The sequence below is a fragment of the Corvus cornix genome, chromosome 2 (genome assembly GCF_000738735.6).
Source record: "Corvus cornix cornix isolate S_Up_H32 chromosome 2, ASM73873v5, whole genome shotgun sequence".
Taxonomy (NCBI): domain Eukaryota; kingdom Metazoa; phylum Chordata; class Aves; order Passeriformes; family Corvidae; genus Corvus; species Corvus cornix.
The window spans coordinates 33504542-33528140 of NC_046333.1; the positions used below are offsets into that span (position 1 = coordinate 33504542).

Here is a 23599-nt window from a genome sequence, read left to right on the forward strand (position 1 = left end):
AATTGGGCTGTGACCAAAACATGTCAGAAAAAAAAAAATCCCCTCCCATCTTTGACCCATTCCCTTACAAAAACACTCCTGAGCAGCTGAGGCTAGACCTAAAATATCCTGCCTCTTCCTGTGAGACTTGGCCCAATGTGCTTAAAAATGATGGCACTGTGAGCCCCTGGAAAAGGGGCTTCTTTCAAGGCAACCTTAGAAGTGCTGGGGCATCTCCAAAGAGGCTCCGAGCAGGACTGAGAGGCTGGAGGCTCGTCCCTGCAGCAACAGCCTTAGGCTGGAGCTTGAGCTGATAAACGGATGCACCTTGGACTCACAAAAGTTAGCCCAGACATAGCACAGCTTTAGATAACGGGGTTTATGGTTTCTAGGGAAGACAGGTGGATGGCAATCCCAGCACAGGGTGAAGGACAGCAGTGGAGCTCCTCCAGTCCTCAGGACCTGGAGAAGGGGGACCCCAGCACATATTGCTACTAACCATGGCCTGCCAATTCTTTTAAGAGATTGATAATGCTGGAGCTTTTCACAGTATCAGGAAAACATCCCAAATATCAAGCAATCCCATCTGTCAAACCTTTCCAAGCCTTCCTCTGCTGTGGGGATGAGGGAAGGAAGGGTATCACAGCTCCCTCAGGCTGATCCCCATAATCACTTTGGGGTGCCTGGGGGCTAAACCCTGCTTTGCACAAGCCCCGACAGTTAGTTTAGCCTCCATCTGGATGTCCATTGTGCAAAGCACAACAAACCCCTGCCTGTGCCAGGGCCCTTTTGGCTGCAGTGGAAAGGATTTGCCTCCCATTTTTGTGTCTGGGAGAGGCCACAGTGGCCCCCATCAGCTGCTTCATGCCACAGACAGGTGTGGGCTCAGGCCACCAGCTGCCAAGAGCAAGCGTAACTACCTCTTTTGTGGGACTTGACCAAAACTGCCAAGTTTGAGGTAAAGCTCAGCTGGGGCAAGGAAAATCAAAACAGTTTCAGTGTCTAAAGAGCATCCTCAGAAAGGGCTCATGGAAGTCTGGTTTTGGCAACATCCTGGGCTGATGAGGAGAACCACAGCAAAGTGACTGAGGCATGGGATGCCTCCTCCTCATTGCTGGCTTCAGAATAATTTTGGAGATGGGCTTAGCTGAGATGCTTAGCTTTCAGCATGACCACTTTTACCTAAAATGGGCAAGCTCCAATGTTAAAACAATAAGTAACAACAAAGTTGGTACTGAACTACAGGTTGAATCCCTATTTATATGGAGGATGACAGAAAGGAAACAGAGCAGCAGGTAGATAAGGATGGGAGTGTGAGCCCCAGCACTGCTTTACTTGCTGGAGGAGTATGTGACATGGACAAAGAGCAGTTGGAAAGGAAATTACACATCGTGCACCTTCTTGCCTCCTTCTCCCCAAAGGATGTAAAGTTAATCAAGGGAAGCCATGCTCCCGTCCAGCATGTCAGAGGCTCAGACTTGTGTCTATTCGAGTTTTTTTCTTCCAACACACTGAGATGAGGCTCTTCCATCCCTCTAAGAAACAAACCCTTTGGTGGGGCAGAAGTATTTGGGAATAGATGTCTGTATTTTCAGCTTTCAACACACAAACCAAGGAAGAATCTAACTTCCCTCAGATAATGTCTTTTTTTTTCCTTTCTTTTTTACGGGTGATACATGCATTTTCTGCCGTTACTTTTTATCTAACATCTGTAAATCCTTTTACAGTCTGATCTGCAGGACCTCACCACTTTGGGGCGGGAAGGAGTGGGGGGAAGCAATCTTCTTGCCAAATGGCCGCTCTGGATGCTGCTGACCTTCACCAGCTATGTAAAGTACATTTCCTTCCTATGCCAAAGGATCAAATCAGCTGTCTGCAGAACAATGCTTACACGAACGATGTGGAAAAGGCTCCTGAAACCCTTTGGATAGGGAACCCCTCACACTGGGCTTGGCCTCCTTCCAGGCTCCGCATGCATGAGCAGACACTTTGATGGCAAGCGCCTTCAAGGAGGGATCACAGCCAAGCGATTCAAAGGCATTTTGGAGTTGAATTTGCAATGCTTTCAGTGAACGTTAGGCAGCAAAATACCTTTGAAGTTTCGTGCTCGGATTTATTCTTTCTGCGAGATTTGGGCTAGGGGTATTCCCAAGTGAGCAGATGATTAACTTGAACTTTCTGCTAGACTGGAGATGTAATACTACACTGACTTGCAGACCCTTCTGCTGCGATTGGATATGGTCCTGCGTGTTTATAGTTCCTGTGACTTTTACAGCCCATGCCTATTAAGAAATTAAGGGGTCCACGATTGCTGTTGTAGCACAGGACCAAAATCTATGAGCCAATTTGAATTAACTTGTTCTAAACCCTACCCCTTGAAGAGGAAAAAAAAAAAAACCAAACCCAAACCATTGCTCATTTAATCTGTTTTTGTTCCTGTGGGCAAGGCTTACTCACTGCATTTACTCATGTAACATAATGCTGACAGCTTGTAACTCAGCCCCGCTCCACGTGGCAATCTCAGCCGCCTGTGGGGTGGAGGGAGGCAGAGATCTGGGGAGAAGCAGTCCCGAGTGGTGTTCCCAGATTTCAGCTCCACCTCAGTGGAAGTGCTGGGCCCATCACGGCAGCCTTGCGCTGGGGCAGCACGGCCCTCCAGGGCCGGCAGGCTGGGGCAAAGCTCCGCCTGCCCGGGTAAACAGGGAAGTCTCGAATGAGAGCAGGAAGGGGATCATCTGTCTTTATTTCTTGCTGCCACGTTGGTCTCTGGGCTCACATTGCAGAGAGAGATGGAGAAAATGGGAAGAAATTCTCCACCACCATTCCACCCCCCCGCCCCCGCCACCCCGATCATTTTTGTATCTGGGAGAAAACGCCCTCATATTTTAAAGCATGACAACAGCCCGGGGCTGTATAATTTATGGAAAAACATGATTAGGAGGAGTCTGGGTGCCGATTTATAGCCAGATCTCTCTCCAAGAGCAACTACTGCATACTCACACTGCCTATTTGCAACCAAACGAGTGTGAGGAACCAGCGGCTGGCAGCACACCAGTTAGTTTGGGGACATGTGCAGGGCTGATCCCTGGTACCTGTGTCTCCTCAGGGCCGTAGCTGTCCCAGGCAGGTCGTTTCCCACAGGACTACGCACACCACTCTGCAGTGCCTGAGATACATGCTCTGGTGTGTTTTAGCAAGAAAGTAATAAAGGCTTTAGTGCTAGAGTATAAACAGAGTGAGCAATTTGTAAGATAGAAGTATTTCCAGGATAGAGCCTGGCTTGGTTCTTGCAGGAGCAAACGCATTTCTCAACTTCTTGCAAAGCAGTGCCACAGCATCTCTGAACTCTTGACTGAATAGCAGAGGGAAATGATGGACTTTCCTTCCAGCTTTCTAATAGAATAGAGGTTTTCATTAAATGTGCCATTTATCTGCACCAGCCAGATGCTTTGTACTAGGAGGATGATGCACAGGACTGTAGGACAAATAAGAGGGTGGAGGAGGAGAAGGGAGGGATGAAGCAAGGTGACTGCAGAGGTGAGCCCAGGGGCTGCTGTGGGTGGGAAGGCTGGGCTCAGGGCGGGGGCCAGGTTGCTGGATGGGACGCTGTGGAAGTGGGGAGGCCAAACCTCAGCCTCTGCCTTCCAAAAGATTTTCAGGAAGGTAGCAGGGCAGGGCTGGGAGATGTTGTTCCTCCTCATGGCTGCCCCAGGGGCCCCTGCATTCCTCCAGGAGGCCTGCCCTGCCTGCTGCCTGCTCTGCCAGCCCCGCCTGCAGCCTGCCTTGCCTGCTGCCTACACACTGAACCCTCAAGCTGCTGGGGCAGCCTGGGCACTGGGGGCAGCTCAGGTGCCCACCATACAGCCTGGCTTGGTGCATTCCCATGCCCTTGGGATCATGGCAGAAATAGATCCAGACTTGGATGCTTTGCTCCTGCTGTAGTACAAGTGTCTACCACAGGACATTATCTCTGCAGGGAATTATGCTAAGAGTATTAATTAACACTAATTTAATTAACACTAATGGCAGAGAAAGGCCAGGGCAGTATGGGGACAGCTTTCCACACTGCCTTTCAGGAGAGGTACAGATGCTTTACAGAAGGGGTTTCAGAATCATGTTCCTTCTTACATGGGTGCACCTGCAGCATCAGTTCAGTGGGAATGCTGTGGGCCTACAGCTGGGTAAAATCAGGCAGGGAGGGTTACTTGGCAGGCCACACCTTGGGAAGGTTAGAGGAGCCATGGGGAATCACTGAGATCCCAAATAGGAACCCAGGAAGCAGCAGAGAGAGAAGCTGCAGATCCCTGAGCTGCAGCAGCTCAGTCTCTGCGAGGATGGCCAGAGCTGGGTGCCAGGCACTCGGCTGCTGCTCCAGGGCAGACAAGAACTTGTACCCTCCTCTCTTCAGTTTCTCTGTGTGCCATCAGTGGTGTTGGAGTCACTGGTCTCCCTCTGCTGTCACTCCATGGGCTGGAACACTTCCTTTGAGTGGCTGCAGATTTGCACCAGACTAATGCAGACAGCTCTGTTGGTTTTCCTACCCCTGCTCAAAATAATGTGGAATAGTTTGTTTTCTCCATTTTCTACTGAAAAGAGCCTTTTATCAGAACAAGAGCTTGCCTGGAGAATTTTCCAGCTCTGTTTCCCTGCCTCTTTATCAGTGCATTAACACAAACAGCACCGTGACCTTTTAAACCAACATACGTGGCCTCCAGTAATGCTGGGCTGGAAGCACTCCACAGGTCAGACGACATCCTGCCATCAGTCATCGGCCTCACGTGGCTTGGTGGACTTCGAGTGGATTTGCCAGCTGCAGTCAGTGCATCCACTCTGTTCTTCCGTGCATGTCCTAGGAGAAGCTCTCTGACTAACAGATGTTTCTAAATGCTCTTTCACATGGGAAAATTGGGAATTATATTTTTTTATTGCACCCTTGCTATTTCATCCAGCCATGTGGCTCTCCAGGGATGGAGACGTACTTAAGAAAAATATTCACTTCTAAAAGCTTCTACAGATACTTTTCACAATCCTTTCTTGGCTTAGCCAGTCCAGCAATGCACATTTGTATTTCTGTTTTGAGGCAATTAGTAAGATTTGCTAATTACACCACTATGTGCTTCAAGACAATTGATTTCCCTTTGTAGCAGTAAACAGTTTCCTGTTATGCCAATTCTCTTAATCTTCATCAGAAGCAAACCCAGGCTGCCATTGCCAGTTACGTGTCATGTTCCTTTATTAAATCACTCTCTTTTCTGCCCCAGTTATGTGTTCTGTGTTTATTACTCCTGATCAGTGGATTGGATCACCTACAGCTCTTATGACTTGTATGTATTTTGCTTCATGTGTTGTTGGCACCAAGCAGAGTTATTGAAAAGCAACTCCCTTTGCTCAGCAGCTTGTGTGTCTCCTCTGGCAGCAGGACGTGGGTGTAGAGACAGTCCTGGATCTTTTACACTTGGTTTTGGCACGTGTAAAAAACTACTGGCAGATAAGGAAGTTCAGAGCCTTATATGTGAGTGTGGGCCATCCCCTTGCAGCTAGCCCAGAAAGCACGCACAAAGCACACATTTCTGCTCATGTAAATGCACAGGTTCTGTTTAGAGTTACACTGAAGAAGACCAGGCTCCTCAAATAAAAGAATTTCTGATGCCCAGGCTGAGCGCCACTAGTGCAAGCAGAATGTGAATATTCAACTCATTGTACTTAAGCCTGCCCCATTTACACATTCCTTTGCTTAGTGAGCAGCTCAGCAGCTCAGTAGAGAGAACAAATTGGTGTGGCCCAGGCAGATGAGCAGGTAAGGAAAAGTCCTGGATGTTAAATATCGGAGGGTGTTTTTATGAGATTCATGGGACCAAAATCACAGCTTTGGGCCATGTTCACCTGACAGCAAATTCAAGTATCCATTTGATTTTGACTGAGTTTCCATTGTCTCAGGACAAATGCAAAAAAAGGCTGGCAAGTGGAACAAAAGCCATGGGGACTTCTCTCTGCAGTGTTGCTACATCCAGGCAAAAATACTCCCATTCAGAGGCACTAACAACTTATAAACCCAGGAAAACCCGTTCAAACTTTCTTTATACAAAGAACACCAGAGCTGACTTTGTATGGAAGATGGTGCTGGACGGCAACTCCCCAGGGCTTAAAACCAGACCTGAACTTTTCCAACCCAAGGCTTACCTGAGTGAGAGAAGTGCCACGAGTCACAAAGGCTGTGTGTGACTCAAGGCCTCCTGGGCCAGACAGGGTTAGTGCACTGAAGACTGCTTTGTGATACCGGAAAGTCACATTATTCAGGAAAGGGAAAAAATTCCCACCTTTCCTCCACATGTCAGGCAAGATCTCTTTTATCATCTGGGCTGCAGATGAGAGCTCTGATCCTCTCCCCTCCTGCACAGAGATAATGCTTCAGTTCAGTTCTCCTCCTGCAAGGGCTGGGACATGCTAAAAACTCCCTCTGATCTATTGTGATCAGCTTCATCCTTCTTTGAGACACAAACCCCATTCCCATGAAAAAAACCCCAAACCTAACCACGTTGTAGTTCCAACAACACTTTTTAAGGTCAAAAGCAGACATTACCTAGATCGATAGTACGCATATTCACCGCTCAGGTTCTGTGGTGACAGACCTGGTTTAATATTGAACACTTGTTCAGCTCAGTCCTTTGATAAAAAATCAGCTGAAATCATAGGAGGAGAGGACTGAGGAAACACGGAAGCAGAAAAAGCATCCAGCAAAGCCAGCATATGTACTCTTCCAAATGGGTAAATACACATCAATAAAGCCAATCTCTTCTCTGGAAACTGTAGTAAGTACTGCAAAACTACAAAAAAACCACCAACCAACCCCAATTCTTTGTTCATTTATAACACGCTTTTAGAAAAATCTCACATACTGCAAACCTCCCTAGGAAGGAACAACCAGCAATGCACTAGTTAACATTCTTTCCAGTGCATGTTGATTGTGAAAGGTTTAGAGAATAGGAATAGCTTTCTGTGAAGCTTTACACAGAAGGAGAGACAAAGAGGAAAGACTGTATGACCTGCCTTATGTGTGGAAATTCTCCCTCCAAAAGAAACAAGCAGGCTTTACAAAGTCAGATCAGAAAATGCCATCATTAACCCGATGTCAGTTCTGGGGCATTACTTTAGTCTGGTAAGAGAGCACACAGATTTTATTTTGCACCAAATCTTCACGTCTGGGTTCTGATAAAGGTCATGGAAATACATATGCTTGTACTGCAATACCCCTGCACAGGGTTTTTTTCAAAGCATAGCTGGGACAAGCTGGCTAGAGATCTATCTTAGCTAGTGACCTAACCTGTAACAGTGTCCTTGAACGTGATACAAAAAGCCCTCCTGCCTTCCTGCAAAGCAGCACGGGTGTGTCCATGTCACCTCAGTTATCACCCATGCCAAATAACATATTTTTCTACATAGTGGTGTCTTCCAGAACATTTCAGTGCCCCCACCTCCCCAGCATCTGAGATCCTTTCTCATGAAATCAATGGCATTGAAAAAGTACTCAGTGACCTTTCAGGACTTTGCCAGTTTTTATTTTCCCAGAATCAATGTTTGAGGGCTGGATTTTTTGAAGTTTAGTCACATGAGAAATTTTGGGGTAGAAAGTGTGGCAATAATTATTTTTTAAATTTGACATTACTTAAAACAGTAATTCAATACAGATTGGATCGGTGCAACAACCAATCTTCTATCCCCTAGAGGGACAGGATGCTGAAAATGCTCCTTCTGTGTCACGGATCTGTTTCTTGGAGCAGCTTGTCCTGGGTCTATCCCACTGGGTTTAGCAAACCTCCCACATCATCTTTGGATCATCACTTAATGCAATAAGGACAGTGGCACCATATCCTTTTTAACGTGTGTGAACACGGTGCAATTTGACTGACTAACCACCAGCACCCTTCCCTCTCACTTCTCAAGTGTCCCCCTCCCAGATTTAGAACTCCAGCACTATTTACCCACTGAGCTCTCCAAGGGGACACAATCTATATGCACCACCTTCAGCATAAAGATGCCTCTCTACCGTGACACAAATAACACCTGTCAAATAAATGAGACTTCTGTGATGAGTTGTTTTACAAAGGTTTAGTAACAGGCTACAGCCTGTATATCATTATCAGTCCCATCTAGGCACAGACTGAACCTGTGAGTCACAATTACTGTAAGACAAATGGTAATTGTGATTCAGAGCAGGTCAACCTTGTAAGAAATGTCAGTGGCTGCCAGGACAACAGCAAAGCTCTGCAGCTGGCACCTCTGCCATCCTTCAAACATACACTTACCAGGGGATTAGGCTTTGTCACACTGTCTGCATCATCTCTCACTCACTCTTTCACCACGTTTTTTGTATCCTCTAGACCACACTGAATTACAACTTACTGTAAACACACTGGAAGGACTTCTGACCTTACACTTTTTGTGAGTCTGCTGTTCACTACCTTTCCTTTTTTAGCCTGTAGAAATCCATTCCTTATTTTGATTTTTGCCTGAATCACCAAGTGACATCTACAATTCACTTCCTCAGGCAAGAGCAAATACCCTCAAGTGCTAACAGCAATAAACACTGTGGGCTGCGGCCCGGCCCTGCAGTGACTGCAGCTTTTGTTTAAAGGCACCACAGGGTTGCTGAGCTTACAGCATTTTTCTTCATCCTTGTAAATTTAAAAAGTTTTTATTTACATCAAACACGCCACCTTTCCCCCAAAGAAAAACTCTGTTAAAATGGTTCCACAGGGTGTGTTAAACCTTTTATATAAATTTTAAAAAACTCCAAAAAACAGGACAGTGCTGCACCACAGATTTTACTTTAAAGGATCTCTTTCACAGTCCTTCTAGGGGCTTCTGAACAGGAGTTTTATGAATTTATAACAACATATATGTCAGGCAGACACTGGAATTCAAATTATTTTAACTCCAACTAAAGGCCTGTGTTTGAATGTCTGAATGCATTCCTTTGTGGTTCAGATTTCTGGAGTCGTATAACTGCAAAGACCGTATCTTCATTATAAATATTCCATTTCTTAGTCATTCTGGTGTCAAACGACTGCTGGAGAGAAAATCTGCATAAGTGTGGTCCAGAAGGAAGCAGAAATCAGAAGAGTTTTGTTGCAGAGGTAGGGATGTGTAAAGTCAAACATGCTTGCTAAGCCTGACATCTCTGTTACGCATCTGGATATTTGGTACCAAAAATGCATAAATCCAAAATGAATATTGGCATTGCTCAGCTAGTGCCCACATGGCAACATGATCTGTCTTGGGCCTAGTTACTGAGGATCTATGAGACTTATTTACTGTTACGTGGGTATTTTTCTTGGTTTCCTTTCAATCCAGTACAGAGTCTGGATGCCTGCTGGGCTGGAGGGTTACTGCAGACCTCTGTATTTGCCTCGCTGGTTGTTACTGCTGATTTCTTAACTGTCCAAATGGCTCACAAATGGCTGGCTTATTGGACTAGTTACTTGAATGACTGTTAAAGACAAAACATTCTTTCACAATGAACCCTGCAATTGTCTCCTTGGAAATTCTTTTTCAAGCATTTGCTGAGTACAATATTTCCATGTAGATATATCAGGAATGCAGTGTACAAACAACCTGGTTGGAATCGGGCATGAGAATACCTTTATGTTTTAAGAATGTCTGATTGATTTTTAGAAACATGATGGCTGTTTTCACTTAACACCTCAAAAAAAAAAAAAAAAAAAGGAAAGAATTTCAATGCAAGTTTTACAATCTAGGCACTACAAGATCCAGCAGAGGCAAAAAGCACCCTGTTTGCCTTCCCCACTGCTGCTTTTCTAGCAGCTGACTGATCCCTCTCTTGAATGCCCTGAAATTCTCTGAGATGGCTCATGCATAGGAAGCAACTTCCATCCTGTTCCATGCAGAAGCAACCATCAGCACTTGGCTAAAGTTGCACCCCTCATGCATGTGCCAACACAAATATATCAGCTAGGAAGGAGAACCCTGGCTAAGGCAGGGCTTGGCTAAATAACCGAACCTTTTTCTTGGCTTGGTTCTGAAATTTATGTGAAATGTATCAAACCACCCCATTCTGGCGACCATTCTGGCTACCTGCTCTACCCAAGGCCATTGGTCAGTGCAAAGAAATTATTTTTTTACATTAATACTCTGTAGTGTTTTGTAGCATTTTCTTAAAACTTTAGATGTTAGTTAATGGTAGGGTACCCAAACATGAGATACAGGGAGCAAAGCACACCTAACATTTGGGGTAGCACTTACTCAGGGCAGTCATTTAGTCCTGGAATCACATTTATGCATCTGCATTTAGCCAAGCCAACTTTCCAACAGGATATATTCCTGAGGCTGACACTAAGCCCCATGCACCTTCTGTCACCTACATTCTGTTACAATTGTTTAGCTCCTCTATGCTTCCATCTCATTCTCCCAAAGAACATGGACAAACAGCATCTTACCGTGACTCAATAAGAAACTTTAATTCTGCACATTTCTCTGCATTGAAAGGAAGATTTAGCAGCAACCTGATTTTAATAAGATTTCTTTCACACCTTTACATGACTCTGAAATAACCATAACTGGTGTTTTTGCACTGGTTTCCACCTCAAAAGATTCCAGTTCCCTTTTACAGCCTAGCAGAGCCTTTACTATTCTTGCACTAAGAAGTTGATAAGGGCAGTTCTGGGAGACAGAAAGGCCTTTTTAATGGCTCGTCCCTGGAGATGCTTGACTCCAAGTTCACTTTGAAGAACTAGCTCGTGGACTTCTTCAAAATTGCGGGCTGCTTGCTGAGGCACAAAAACTTTGCCACAAGCTTTGTTATTGATCTGAAAAAGAGACATGAAAGCAAGAAAAAACAGCAGTTACTAGACTGTTTCCTACAATTTCATTTCTTCTATCCAATCCATCTTGTTACAAAAGGAAAGGAAAAAAGTGGAATAAAATCTCCTTTCTCCAAACCCACACTTTCTAAGTAGAGGATAAAATTCTTCCTATCTCCTGTCCATCTACCATAAGATAAAACTCTGACTTGTAATACTCAAAAAAAATTTGAAGAAGTGGCCACAGGAAGTCTCAGTTTTGAAGACAGCAAGCAGCACGTGACTGTGCAATGCAGAGATCTTTTAAGTTTAAAAACGTGACAGTCACACGAGCTGCATAAAATGGTTTGTCCAGTGGGAATCTTGGTTTGTACAAACTTCTGGGCAGCAATTTGGATTCTTTACAGCTAAGCAATGTCTTGCAGCGATTCAAATGGAAGATTTATTATTTTTAGAAAAACAGGCTTTAACTTAGTGTATGTTGCACTCATTGTTATATGCTGCACTCAAACCATGGCTCATTAATCCAACACTGACCACAAAGACGTCAACTACACACTAAGTAACATTTTCCTGTGTGTGGCTGGTTTTCAGAGCAGCTTCCACGCTGGTTTTGCTTCAGTGGGGCAGAATCATGTAAGTAAAAATGAGTAAGTCCTTTGGTGGGAATCACCTTAATTTATAAAATGGTTTTATAAATCCTTTCTGTCATCCAATGAGAGTAGATAATGGACACAGAATACAGAGCCTGACTGAGTACCTTTCTGGAGCTGGTATAAACTTAATTATTACACAAGCTTTCAGATTTATATGGACTATTTTCAGTGGCTAATGAGAAGACTGTCAATCACACATTTTGGAAAATGAAATAATTTGAATTTTTAAATGCAGTTAATCACATTACTTGCATAATAATCTGGTGTAGGTACTGCAGATCTCTGACCCCTAAGGATCATTTCAAAGAGATTTCAATCTTCTAAATTGTAGAATTCTAAATTCTACATTGCTTCATGGAGTTTGGACATAAAAATGTACATGACTTGGCTTTCACCTGGATTTTATCCAGAATGTCTGTATGCAACATATGACAAATGAGAAAGACCTAGTTCACTTACCTAGTATGTACTTTATTTGTATTTTATTTTATTGAAAATAAACTAATTTGTGCAATTCGCTGAGAGAGGAAGTTGGGACAGATTTTTAAGGAACAAGATGAAGTCTCAAATGCAGCAAGGATTGGCCACTTCTGTTTTTTGACTAGTCTTGACAAGAATTGGCAGTGACAATGTCAGTAGGTTTTTAACTACTCTTACATGCATCCATAATGCGGCATCATAAAAGGCTGTCTGTGTTAAACTTTGCCTTTAGCACCTGGTGTAAAGTAAAGTCCTTGAAAAACACATAGGAGTTAATTTTTAAAGCTTTTATGAAAAATAAATACAATCAGTTCTTTTTGACAGGACACTTCAGAGAAGAAATGCATTCCACAGGAAAAAGAAAACAGTAAAATCCAAACAGATACAGTTTTAGTGGGAATATAAAGCAACCTTCTCAGCTTGCTGCTAGGACACGCAGACTGCAGTTCAAAGCTATGCCTGCCTAGTTAAAATGTCATTCACTGTCCTCCGTCATGCAAATGAATATGTCCCAGTGGATGGATGTTGGCAGGGGGATATTTTCCACAACTAGCCTATTTGGTGCTGTTCTCGACAGAAAAGCCAAGCAGTCTAAATCAACTTGGTAAATAAATGACTGCTAGCAGTTGTGTTTTCCTAGAAAGGTCGAGAAGCCTGGGCGACCTGGCACTGTGTACCTTCCCACAGCACATCTCCACCTTCCCACAGCATGTCTCCTGATCTTCCCACACTACGCTCTGAGCTGGGACCAAAACTCCCATCAAACAGCAGATTGGTTATGGTTTCACCACGTTTGAGCATTGGCTTTCATTATGTTATATTATATCATGAAGCATTTTAACACTATTCTTAAAACAGGCAGCTGCAGATTTAATCACATGCTGTGTGTAACAAGCATTCTATTCACATATCCTTTTAGTCCAGGGCTTAGGTCCTCAGCAGGACAAATGCCTTCTGCTATTCCTCCATGTCTCTCTCTTTATCTCACTAGACCAGCATAACCCTTGGCACTTCCAGGTAAAAGTGCCAGCACAAGAAAATTGGGTGCTGGCAGCCTTGTTTCTCTGAAAAACCATGGCAAACTGCAAGAGGAGAAATACACACGTCTTGGGTCCTTTCTCCCCCAAGGGAGGAAGCAGTTGCTTTTCTCTTTTCTTCTTTTCCCTCATTTCCCCTTTTTTTTTTATTTTTGATTTGACATTCTACACTATTCCAGATCTACAGGGAGCTGGCGGTAACTACAGAGGTTACAAAAGTTGAAAAGAAATCACAACAGACTGAAAAATAAGCACCTTGAGGCTGCAGAGAGGAATTTTTAATTCAACTCAAATATTTTTTTACTATTGATGCATAATCCTTCTGAGAAGGCAAAAAGAAAATAAATATCTGAGAACTGTTAGGCCTCCCTCATACGCCAAAGCAAGAAAAATGACACCAACTTTTTTTTTTATTTATAAAAACATCAGTTATAAGACCACATCTGCTAACAGTTCTGCACCACCTAGAAAATGTGAGAAATGCTAGTCAGAAATTGTGCTCATAGGATGAAAGGCACACTACATTCAGGTCAGATTTTTCAGAGCATTAATAATATACAGTATTATTAAAAATACTCAACTTTGCAATAACATTTAGAGTAACAGATACTGTGCATATCCAGTGAATTTAAATGTCTTTCTTGTAGGCAATCTATATTGTTTCAGCCAAGGATGCAGTGAGTTTGTTGCTTTTGTTGCTTTGGGTTAAATACGGAAAGACATAACTCCAGCACAGACAGGAAATAATGAAGTATTTTGTGTGAAGAGAAATAAACCCAGAATGTCTCAGCAGACAAATCCCTGGCAGCCTGAGGCAGTTTGATGGCTTGAGAAGAATAGGGTTGTGGCCCAAAGACTTGGTTTGACTGTACAGCCTTGTGAAGAGACACTGACTCTTTGCAACTAACCAATTCCTCAGTATTGCGAGTGTTTCTTGGTTTAATGAGGGCAATTTATTTTTGCAGCCATACAAAAACCTACAGTGTCCACAAGACTTCCCACATTCCCTGCACATTCACATTCCCTGTTTCCCCATATTTCCCTTTTGCCCTACTCTTACAGTAGAAAGCCAGGCACACACTGTAGGCACTATTGCTAAGAATTATTCCCAGTTCAAAAAAGCAATTTGTCTCTCTGGTCTTCCAGTCACTTGCTTTCTCAGAAGTAAGGTGTTTACATACATCATATTCTTCCATGAATATATGACTGAGAACCCAGGGGTTGTTTTTTTCTCTCATTATAACAAGACTGTTACACAAGGCTATGGCTTTGACAAAGTCAACCAGGAAAAGAAACAAAAATAATTTTCATAGTGGCTATAGATAGCAGAATTATTTTTTTTTCTTGTTTCTTGTTTTTTGAGAAGGAATATTTCATGTCAGCAGAAAATGAAATGTTTAGGCATTGTCAGTGAAATGTTTAGGCATTTTCATGTTTGGTTGTGTAGTCTTAAAAACATTGTGTCCAGAGTTTTCCCCGTGTTGCTGAAGTTGTTATTTCAAAGATAAATTTAATAACATATTTGCTTTAACCACAACTGCAAAGACGTTTCTATAATTACACAATTTCTCATTCAAGACTTCCTTTATAAACTGAACACTGGAATTCAAGATGTTTGCTAGCTGTGCTTGGAGGTGAAGGCTTATTTTGAGCTTGAGAGAACCGACCATACCTCAGTGAAGATTTTTACTGTTATAACTAAATGCTTGTCACTTAAAGAAAGAAAGAGAGGGCAAGAAAGAGGGAAAAAGCAATTCATCCACAGTGACTATTAGATGAAGTCTTTTATTAACCCCAGCTGGCAACTGAGTCCTTCTCTTTGGTTAGGGAAAAGATGATAATTGAAAATTTCCTTCAAAAAGACATACTCCCTGGTCTCTGTTAAGGGTATATGTTTAATGTTCAAAAAATTAATGTTTTAATAGTGTTTCTCATTCTGTTCAAATAAATTGACTGAGTGATTTGGCAAGATATGAAATTAGTTGCAAAGATACTTTGATTAAGGAAATCTATAGCAACATGGCTTCCCCTAAATTCAACCATTCTCTCTCCTCCTCAAAAAACTCAGCTCAACAAAAACAACCCAATTGCTTTGCTCCCTCTCCCAAAGGGGTGAACAGAAAAAAATACAACCAAAATGCATTGGCTCTGGTTTTTTTACACACACAGAACATGAAGTTTTAACATGACCAAATGACATTTCTTCTACAGGCTCCATTTCATTCAACGTCCAGAAACACAGAAACTGTTTAAGTTGAAGTGTTTAATTTAATTTAGAACATTAAAGTTTAGAATGTTTGCATTAAAGATTGTCCTTTGGGGAACAGTGAAAAAGGCAGGAGTCCTGCAGATCTAGCAGTATGCAACTACATTAATTACAGACTATCACAATGCCTGAGCATGAAGAACCTGAGGTGGACCAGGAGTCAGTCAGTGGAAGAGCTGAAACACTGCTCAGGGATCCCATGCATTCGGCTCCAGGCATTCATTCCCTCTGTGCCCTGCAGTGGCATTTGCTGCTACTGTGTCCTATCTAATGACTAAGCTTTATGATGCCTGGGAGCATCCTGAACACATGCTAGTTAACCAGAGCCATAGGAAAGAAGGCAGTAAACTACACCATGCACATGCACATGTTGGAAAATTGCAGGTTAACTAAATGTAGTTACACGTCCACTCTCCCACTGAACAGCCAGCTCTTTCCTTAGGCCACAAAGGCGTTAGAGCTCAAAGAGGACTTGGAAGTTACAACACTTCCAAAGATAGCTGGTTTTCTCAACCCCATTCCTGCAAATACACTCTCCTGACATGTGCCAGAAATTCAGTCCAAGGCAGATGGGAAACATCATTTGGCAAAAATCACTACTTAACCCAGCTTATGATTGGTTCTGTTAGGGAGCCAGAGCACTACTGGTACCACAAGAAAGATCACCTAATTATACATTTTATACAGGGCTGAGTTAATAAATGCACTACCAGGCACAAAATCTAGGCCTGTATTTTGATCATAGTTTTGACTGTATCATCCTTGCCCATAGCTATTCACTGGTCAGATCTCCCCAGGTACTAATATGTAGTCACTCTGAAAAGTTTATATTTAGGGCATCTCTCTTCCAGACTTGCTACATTTTTTTGTTTAGGAAACCACTTTAATTATTCAGCACAACTGGAATTGTAGCTTCTATTTTGAACTTTCACTGAGCCATCTACTAAGGGAACTTCCACAAGAGCAGAAATTCCATCATCCTCTGGGCTCATAACACATTACTTGGCCACTACTGAAAATAAATCAAAATGCTCTTACCAGGACAGACATCTCCACAACATCTGATGGCTGAAGGTACTCTGGGTCTACTTTGGGCCAGGACTGATGCAGAACATCAACATCCCAGTGATGATGAATACAAAGTTTATTCTGCATATGTGCCAAACCTGGAAAACAAAACCAGTAAAAACTCATCTGTACTGTAACCAGAACATTTGGTCTTTGGAATTTGTTTGACAAATTAGATCAGGATAAAGTTGACTTTAAAAGCAAGTGCCATAGGAGGAAATAACATTGTTTAGATTACCATACAACACATTATAAACAGAAAGATACACATCTTTGAATCATTTGTTTTATACCATGTGTAAGGATATTAACAATGTGGGCACACTGTAGATTTAAATTAACACTCCATAACTTTGCCAAGAGCACAGAAGACCACTGCTTATTATTTTAAATTGTAATACTGCAACACAAGCTGACCTCTGCTTCTAGAAGCCAATCATAATACTGCATTTATTTTCAGTAATGCCACCAGTTTAAAATTTTACTAACTGAGAATGATAAACAATTGTGGCTCATTATTTTACCACCTGTAATATCTCAGTAGTTTCTAAATTTGCAAGTCAATCTACTTGCAAGATTTCCTCTGTTTTGTGAAGTATATTTTCTCAAATTAAAGGTGATACAAAGGAATGCCTTGCGCAGCTTGCTCTCCTTCTTACAATTTTTACATTCTGAAATATTTTATCCTTTTATTTTATTTTTAAAAATTTCTAAAATGTGTATAAATGATCTCCTTTTATTAAACCAGCTATGGTCTTCCCAAGATAATTCATTCCTGATTTGTTTAAGTAATAGGAGAATAGGATGCAAGTCATTCTGAAGCTGCATTCTGTAACTGCATAAAAAGCTTCTGAGTGGGATTTATGTTGCTGTTTACTGCAGCTGTATGACAAAATACAAAGATTTCATTTAACAAGATGCTGTCAAATATGATCCATATTGATGATGATTGCTCTTGCGATTCTCACAGAGCGGGGGGATTTTTAAATTAAAAGCATTCTGTGTGTATGAATATGAACACAGACTAAAACTTTTAACAAGTGCATGCTTCATTCAGAACTGCAAAATGTATGTGAAATCTCATCTGGTTTAGGGAAACTCCAGCAAAAGCATAAAGAAAACCCATCAACACGAGATTCACTGGTGAGACTGAGGCACTGAAGCTGTTCAAAACACAGCACGACAGCAGCCATAGGCGCAAACCCCACCCATGCACAGTGCATACATCAATTCAGCTCGCTGGATTGTTTAGACTCATACGGGGAGTAACAGCAAACAGGGACATAAAGAGCATGCAACTTCCTCCAGAAAAATCCACCACATTTTTCTCAGTGCTTTTTCAGACAAAGTGCTTTGGTAAAATGACACACAGCGATGCTATTTGCTGAATGACTCAGAAAGGGGCAGCGGGGAGGACCGATGGGAGCTATTTCTAATGGCAAGCAAGAACATGCACATTTCCTAATGACAACAACTATTTATTAGGTAAATAATTTATTAAAACACTTCAGTGGCTCTGATTTTGTGTATTTTTTTTTCTTTTGCAGCAGTAGAGCAAAAGATAGGAACTCAAGCAGAAAAAAATCTTCATATTGATGATTCATTATCACACTGACTGCAAAGACAACAGCTGTTAGATTCTTTCCTTTTTGGCTTTTGAACATCCAGATGAGCTCATTTCTTTCCAACTGATCACATGCCTTGTGGCAGAAGCATGCATGCTGGCCACTCCTTATTTTCCTGTTGAAGAGAATTCTTCAAACTATTTAAAATTCACTTTCTGATATAAGAGGTTCTATGTACAAAAGCAAAACCAGGGTCACTTTTACTTCCTGTGGAGGCTGTCAGTCTGAATAAACCTAGTAATAAAAAAATAATTAAAATGTATTCTGAAGCAAAGTGTGAGTAAGCCCAGTGTCAATCTTTTGGTTCATTTTCTTGCTACAAAATGAGCTATGAGCTCATTCATAGAAAAAGAGAAGTAGAAAAGTCAACAGAACTAGTTTGAGAAAAAAGTTTGACAGGAAACCAAAATGAAGGTTTTAGTTAAGTTGCCTGTTTGGCTTCCTGCCATAATTCACATTTTGTAAGCTGTAGAACACAGAAAACATAATGATTTGGTTTGTATTTTCAAAATTCAACACACTAAACCAGAAACTTCATCCACAATGGTGATGGTCCACTTGTGAAAACCTAGACAGAACCCTTCTCCAGCCTTCCCACTTGATTCTGAGACACTAGAAAAAAGCACTGTTTGAGACATTAAAAATGGACCATTTCTGAAACTTTGATTGTGAAAATACAAAAAGCCTATTTCATTGTCTTACTGTACTTGAAAGTGCCTAGTGAAGTGCATTTTACGAAGTGGTGTGCATTTTGCATCATATCTTTTGATGTATTTTGCTTTTATGGCTATAGATTCTCTTACAGATGCAGGACAGAAAGCTGAGTATATTTTTACTTACTGTAAGCTGTTTACTTTTATCTACCTGTCTGTACAGGACAGATCAAAGACAGTACTTGTGCTCAGTTTTTGATCAGGGCTCAGCAAGCCCTGATCTTGCTATTGGATCTGCTTCAGCTGACTTCTACAGACTAGCAGGCTAATACTAGAGCAAGGTTTCCCTTACCAGTAACTCACAGCATTGGAACCCAATTTAAAACACCAAGTTAAATGACTACTGTATTACTGTAAATTAGCAAGTTGAGAGAAAGAGGGGACAGGACCAGTCTAACAACTTTTCAGCTCAGGGCAACGTTTTACTAGCATTACAGGAGTATTTCATAAGCATACTACTTCCCCATAGGTGCTATTTGACAGAGAAGAGCAGATTCTCATTTTAAAGAGATTTAAGAAGGAAGACGTGGGAGCAATGGTGTATCAGCAAGGTGTTAGGACAGCAAGGTAACTTTAGTCTTATAGAAAAAAAGTACTGGAAACAATTATCTGTAAAATTCCAGTAATTGTGCAGCTACTTGGACACAAAATTATGTAGACCAGAGGAAAAGTTGTGATTATGAAGTAAATTGAGAAAGAGCTGGCTTGGGACAAGCCCTGGAACGGCGAGGTTAAAGCAGAAAAGGGAAGGAAGATGGAAGTCTTAGTGGGTGATAAAAGGAAGCTAATGAAAGCATTTGAAACAACGGCAGTATCAGAGTTTAGGACCAGGCATTTTCTAACAAAAAATGTTAAGAAGATCAGAGGGGGAAGTATAAGATGACTGGGAGGGTGAATATCCAAATACTGCTAATTTTTTGATTTAGCTAAATTGAAACAATAGAAATCTGTGTTAAGTAAAATCCACCACACTAGCAGACAAAGCAGAAAAAATTTTTAAAAAGCTCAGATAAGGAGTGTATAAGGGCAAGTGGAGAGACATTTTGGGTGAGTATCTACTCGCTTGTGCAGTCTCTTTCTGGCAGTGCTACCATGTTACTTTGTTCTTGATATGCTTTTTACTATTTAATGAATCTCCCTATTTGACAGATTCAGGCAAGTTACATATCTGAAATACCTTTCTGCAGCTCAGGAAGAATATGTCTGTCAGTCATAAGTGAAACAGTCTGCAATCTCACAGAATGGTAACAGCTATTTCCAGACAGCTCTGTGAAAAGCTGTATTACACCACTAGTACAGGAGTACAGAACTAAGATGTGAAAAGCCTGGGTTACTGTAAGCTAACTCTAGGATGTGCTTGCAACCCAGCAAACTCCACACAAATCCTTTTAACCTTCTTAAAACAATCTGTCTTCCTCCATTTGAAAGACTTGCTTTCCTTCCTTTTAGGTTACTACTCTCGGAGAAAAAAAAAAAAAAAATTTAAACTCCAAATCATGTTTCTTCTTGGATTTGTGAAGGGGGATTTCTACATTCAGATTTTCAGTTAAAATCTGCAACATTAATTAGTTTTTCCTCAACCCCATTCTTTACAGAAGCCTTCTTGAGCAAGGGCTGAATTTAGATAAATTCTTGCAAAAGAGCAATTGTAGTGACAGTTAAAATATTGCTAAGACAATGATACCATTAAAAATTCCAAAAATTATGTTTAATTTCAGTATTTCCTAAGATGTGTTTATCAAAGGTATACCTATCTTTCATGTGCCATCTCTAATAAAAATTTAACAAGTCACAATAAGCAGTTTCATATCCTTGTCTGAACAGCAAAACACTGTACTACTACAAACAAACTAAAAAAAAAGTCTCAAATAGTGTCTGTATATTCCTTAGATACAAGGTTTCAGGAAGGAAACTGATTTCCTCATCCTGTTAGTGTTCATAAACTGCCAAGATATCAGCCGGATGAACTCTTCCCATACTGAGGGGCTATGGTTGCTTTTTATGTTATTGAGCGATAAACCAGTGCATTCACTGCACAATTAACACCATTAGGCTGACACACCAAAATACCAAAAACTGTTCCTCCTCTAAGGCAGGAGAAAGAACTTCTTCACACACAAAGTATCATGGATTGCTATTGTTCAGCTGCTGAAAGGTGAGGCACTTACAGAACAGCATTCAAGCAGCTTCCAACAAAGAGTGGGGTCCACTGCTATAGGTGCAATTTATAGAACTAACAATATACAAACTCCTTTTCCTGACTAATTTACGAAAGAGGAAGCAGCATTATCCCGACATTTAGATGCAAAGCCAAGGTACAAAAGGAGAGACTTATTCTCTCTCTGTATGGAGAACTAAAGCACAGAGAAAACTAAAGAGAGTATTTAGAAACCCTAATTTTCATATTGAAATTATTTAAAATAATAAAGCATCATCACCTATACAAAGTTTAAGAAATTGGTTACATCAGAAGAGCAACGTGACTTGGTGGAACCAGAGTGCAATTCAAAACTTGGGGAATCTTTAATATGAAATCCCAGTCCCAGGACAGAACTGCTAGATGTTGGCTATTTCCAAATAATACAGTCTTCTTACCACAATGCAGCAGTTAAATGTACGTACATTCTCCTGATAAGATTAATAACTTCAGTATAAGGCAATGATCACCATGCTAAAAGATACTGCCATTTTCAAATTTAGTAATAAAATTCTTCAGGCAATAATCAACACACAATGATTTTTTTATGATTGCTGCACTGAATTACAATGCACATGTCCTTGGACCACACAAGTAATATTTTATCTTTAAATGCAGACAGAGGCTAAGGACAATGCAGTTCCAATTTTCATATGCTTCCTTTTCATTCTTACATCAGAGGGAGATCCAGAAAATGTTTATCATTTTCATTCTCCAGTGATTTTAGTAGCAAGAAAAGACTTCCTTATCTAACATTCAAAATGCTACAGGATTAAGCTTTATGTCTGACAAGTTGTTAATTAAGATACCCTAGTGCTCTTTGTCATTTTATCAACCATAGTTGATAATTCTGTATTTCCTAACATATATTAGAATTCCAAGTTCAGAAGGCACTGTATGTATAAGTAATTATCTAGGATCTCTTCTGCCTCCATCTGCCACCGTGGAAGATAGTAATGCTAATTACTTTTCTTCAGTATTCTTTTAATTAGATGGCATGTCATAGTAAAAGACCAGATGGATCATGTCTGATGCCACCTTTTATTCCAGACATATTCTTAGTATTCTACTAAGACATTTTAAAATCACTGGAAACGAAAACACATGCAAAAAACCTATCCCACTCTCCCCACCAAATCATCTTGTTTCTATAGGCTCTGCCTCTTTGTTACTGCTTTGAACAAGAGCAGTCTTTCCTTGGCAATTAACATTACAGGGCCATGCACAATATTGAAATATAATCAGATTAGTAGCACTGCTCTGCAAACACTTGAATGTGTAATGTTTTTTGGGATGACCGTTGAAAATAAACCCATTAAAACAGCATCCAAAAGCTAACATTAGGTCCAAAACCACACAGCAGTTTGTGGCCAGCCACAATGCAGAATATATTTCTATCTTCCCATGTGCATCTTAGGACTTTTCCCAATAAACCTTAAAATCAGCTGCTGAACTCTGGCATGCATATCCCTTATTTCATAGGCTTTAACTGTATCAGCACCATGCAACTTAGCCCATTTGGTATTCAGACCTGTACAACTGTGGCAGGTTTTAAAAAAGATATCCTATCTACCATTCCCATTCTCCATGGCAGGTTAATTTACAGCATAGTGTCCCTCAGTCTCTGGAGGATTCTAAAAGAGTAGGATTTTTACTGAACACTCCTTTAGTCCTTTTAGTATCCAGCCCTCTGATACGGTTCTCTTTGCCTGAATTCCTGAAAGAAAATACCTGTGACTCTGAAACAGTTATTTGAAAAAGACTCTGAAAATGTTATTTGAAAAAGGGCTGTTTCTGTCCTGGTGTTCAGCTCTTAATAATGCCATCCATATTCATCCATATTCAGGAGCAGTTAGCAGCTGACATATGAATTCCTCATGCAAGTACTGTCTTGAATTTTTCTTCTTTCTCCCTTTCTCTGCCTACTTTCAAGAAATCCACATCTGTATTCAAGGAAAAAGAAACCAAAGGGAGAAAAGAGATGTGGGAATGCCACAAGGTTCAAGTTTGTTTAACAATTATGACAGAAGGTGACAAGCTAGATGAAGAATTCAGAGATAAGTGACACATGTACTGAGTGAGAGACATTTTTGCAAATTTCTTGTCCTTTTTCCTGGAACATCTATATAAAGTTTATAAATACCTTTCCACATCTCTGATGCAATGTGGGGAGCCATAGGTGCAACCATAATGCAGAGTGAAGCCAAAGCATCTTCAAATTCTGTGCTGTGGAGAACAAGAGGCTGAGGAGCTTGCTGAGCGAAAAGACAAAGAAAAAGAAACAAACTATTAACATTCTGAGGTGGGGGGAAAGTAGTTTAATTAAGAAGAAAATGTAGTAATAAAACCTAAAATCAATGTCCATGCTAAGGAGAGCATAATTTCACAATAAATTGGAAACTTATGAAAACGGAGAATTAAAATCACAACTCTTGGTCACAGAGTGCTCTCTAACATTTAGAAGCTAATCCTAAAGTGGCTGATGGTCCTTGGGGTTCTGCTCTAGCATAAAACTCTGAACACACACTCATGTGGAGAAGAGTGGCCCTCAAAATCATTTTGAGTGCTGCCTTTTCTAGAAGTGCAATCTTAGGCAAAACCAGAGCTGAGAAGAGGTGAAGCACTTGTTTATGACAGTCAAACTGTGCTGAATGCAACACAGGTTTTGTTTGGACAAGGTTCAATTGCACAGGATCACTGAGTGGTAAAAGTAAAGCTGAATTTAGTGAGAAAGTGAAGGTTTTAGAGCTGAAGGAAGCTT

The 23599-nt window shown here is 41.1% G+C and overlaps 1 protein-coding gene across 6 annotated transcripts in view; it reads right to left on the reverse strand.

Annotated features, from left to right (window-relative positions):
* Window positions 1–10429: 10429 nt before the first annotated feature.
* Window positions 10430–23599, reverse strand: part of LARS2 (leucyl-tRNA synthetase 2, mitochondrial) — a 97081-nt gene continuing 83911 nt past the window's right edge. For 5 of the 6 annotated variants that reach the window (XM_019285780.3, XM_019285778.3, XM_019285779.3 and 2 more), the window contains 3 exons: window positions 22982–23093; window positions 16274–16401; window positions 10433–10802 (listed from right to left, as the gene is read on the reverse strand). In XM_019285780.3, the coding sequence (XP_019141325.2) occupies window positions 10623–10802; window positions 16274–16401; window positions 22982–23093 (420 nt within the window). In that variant the 3' untranslated portion in view covers window positions 10433–10622. Of the gene's footprint in view, window positions 10803–16273; window positions 16402–22981; window positions 23094–23599 lie in introns of all 6 variants that reach the window. The other variant, XM_039548902.1, reaches the window with a different exon arrangement.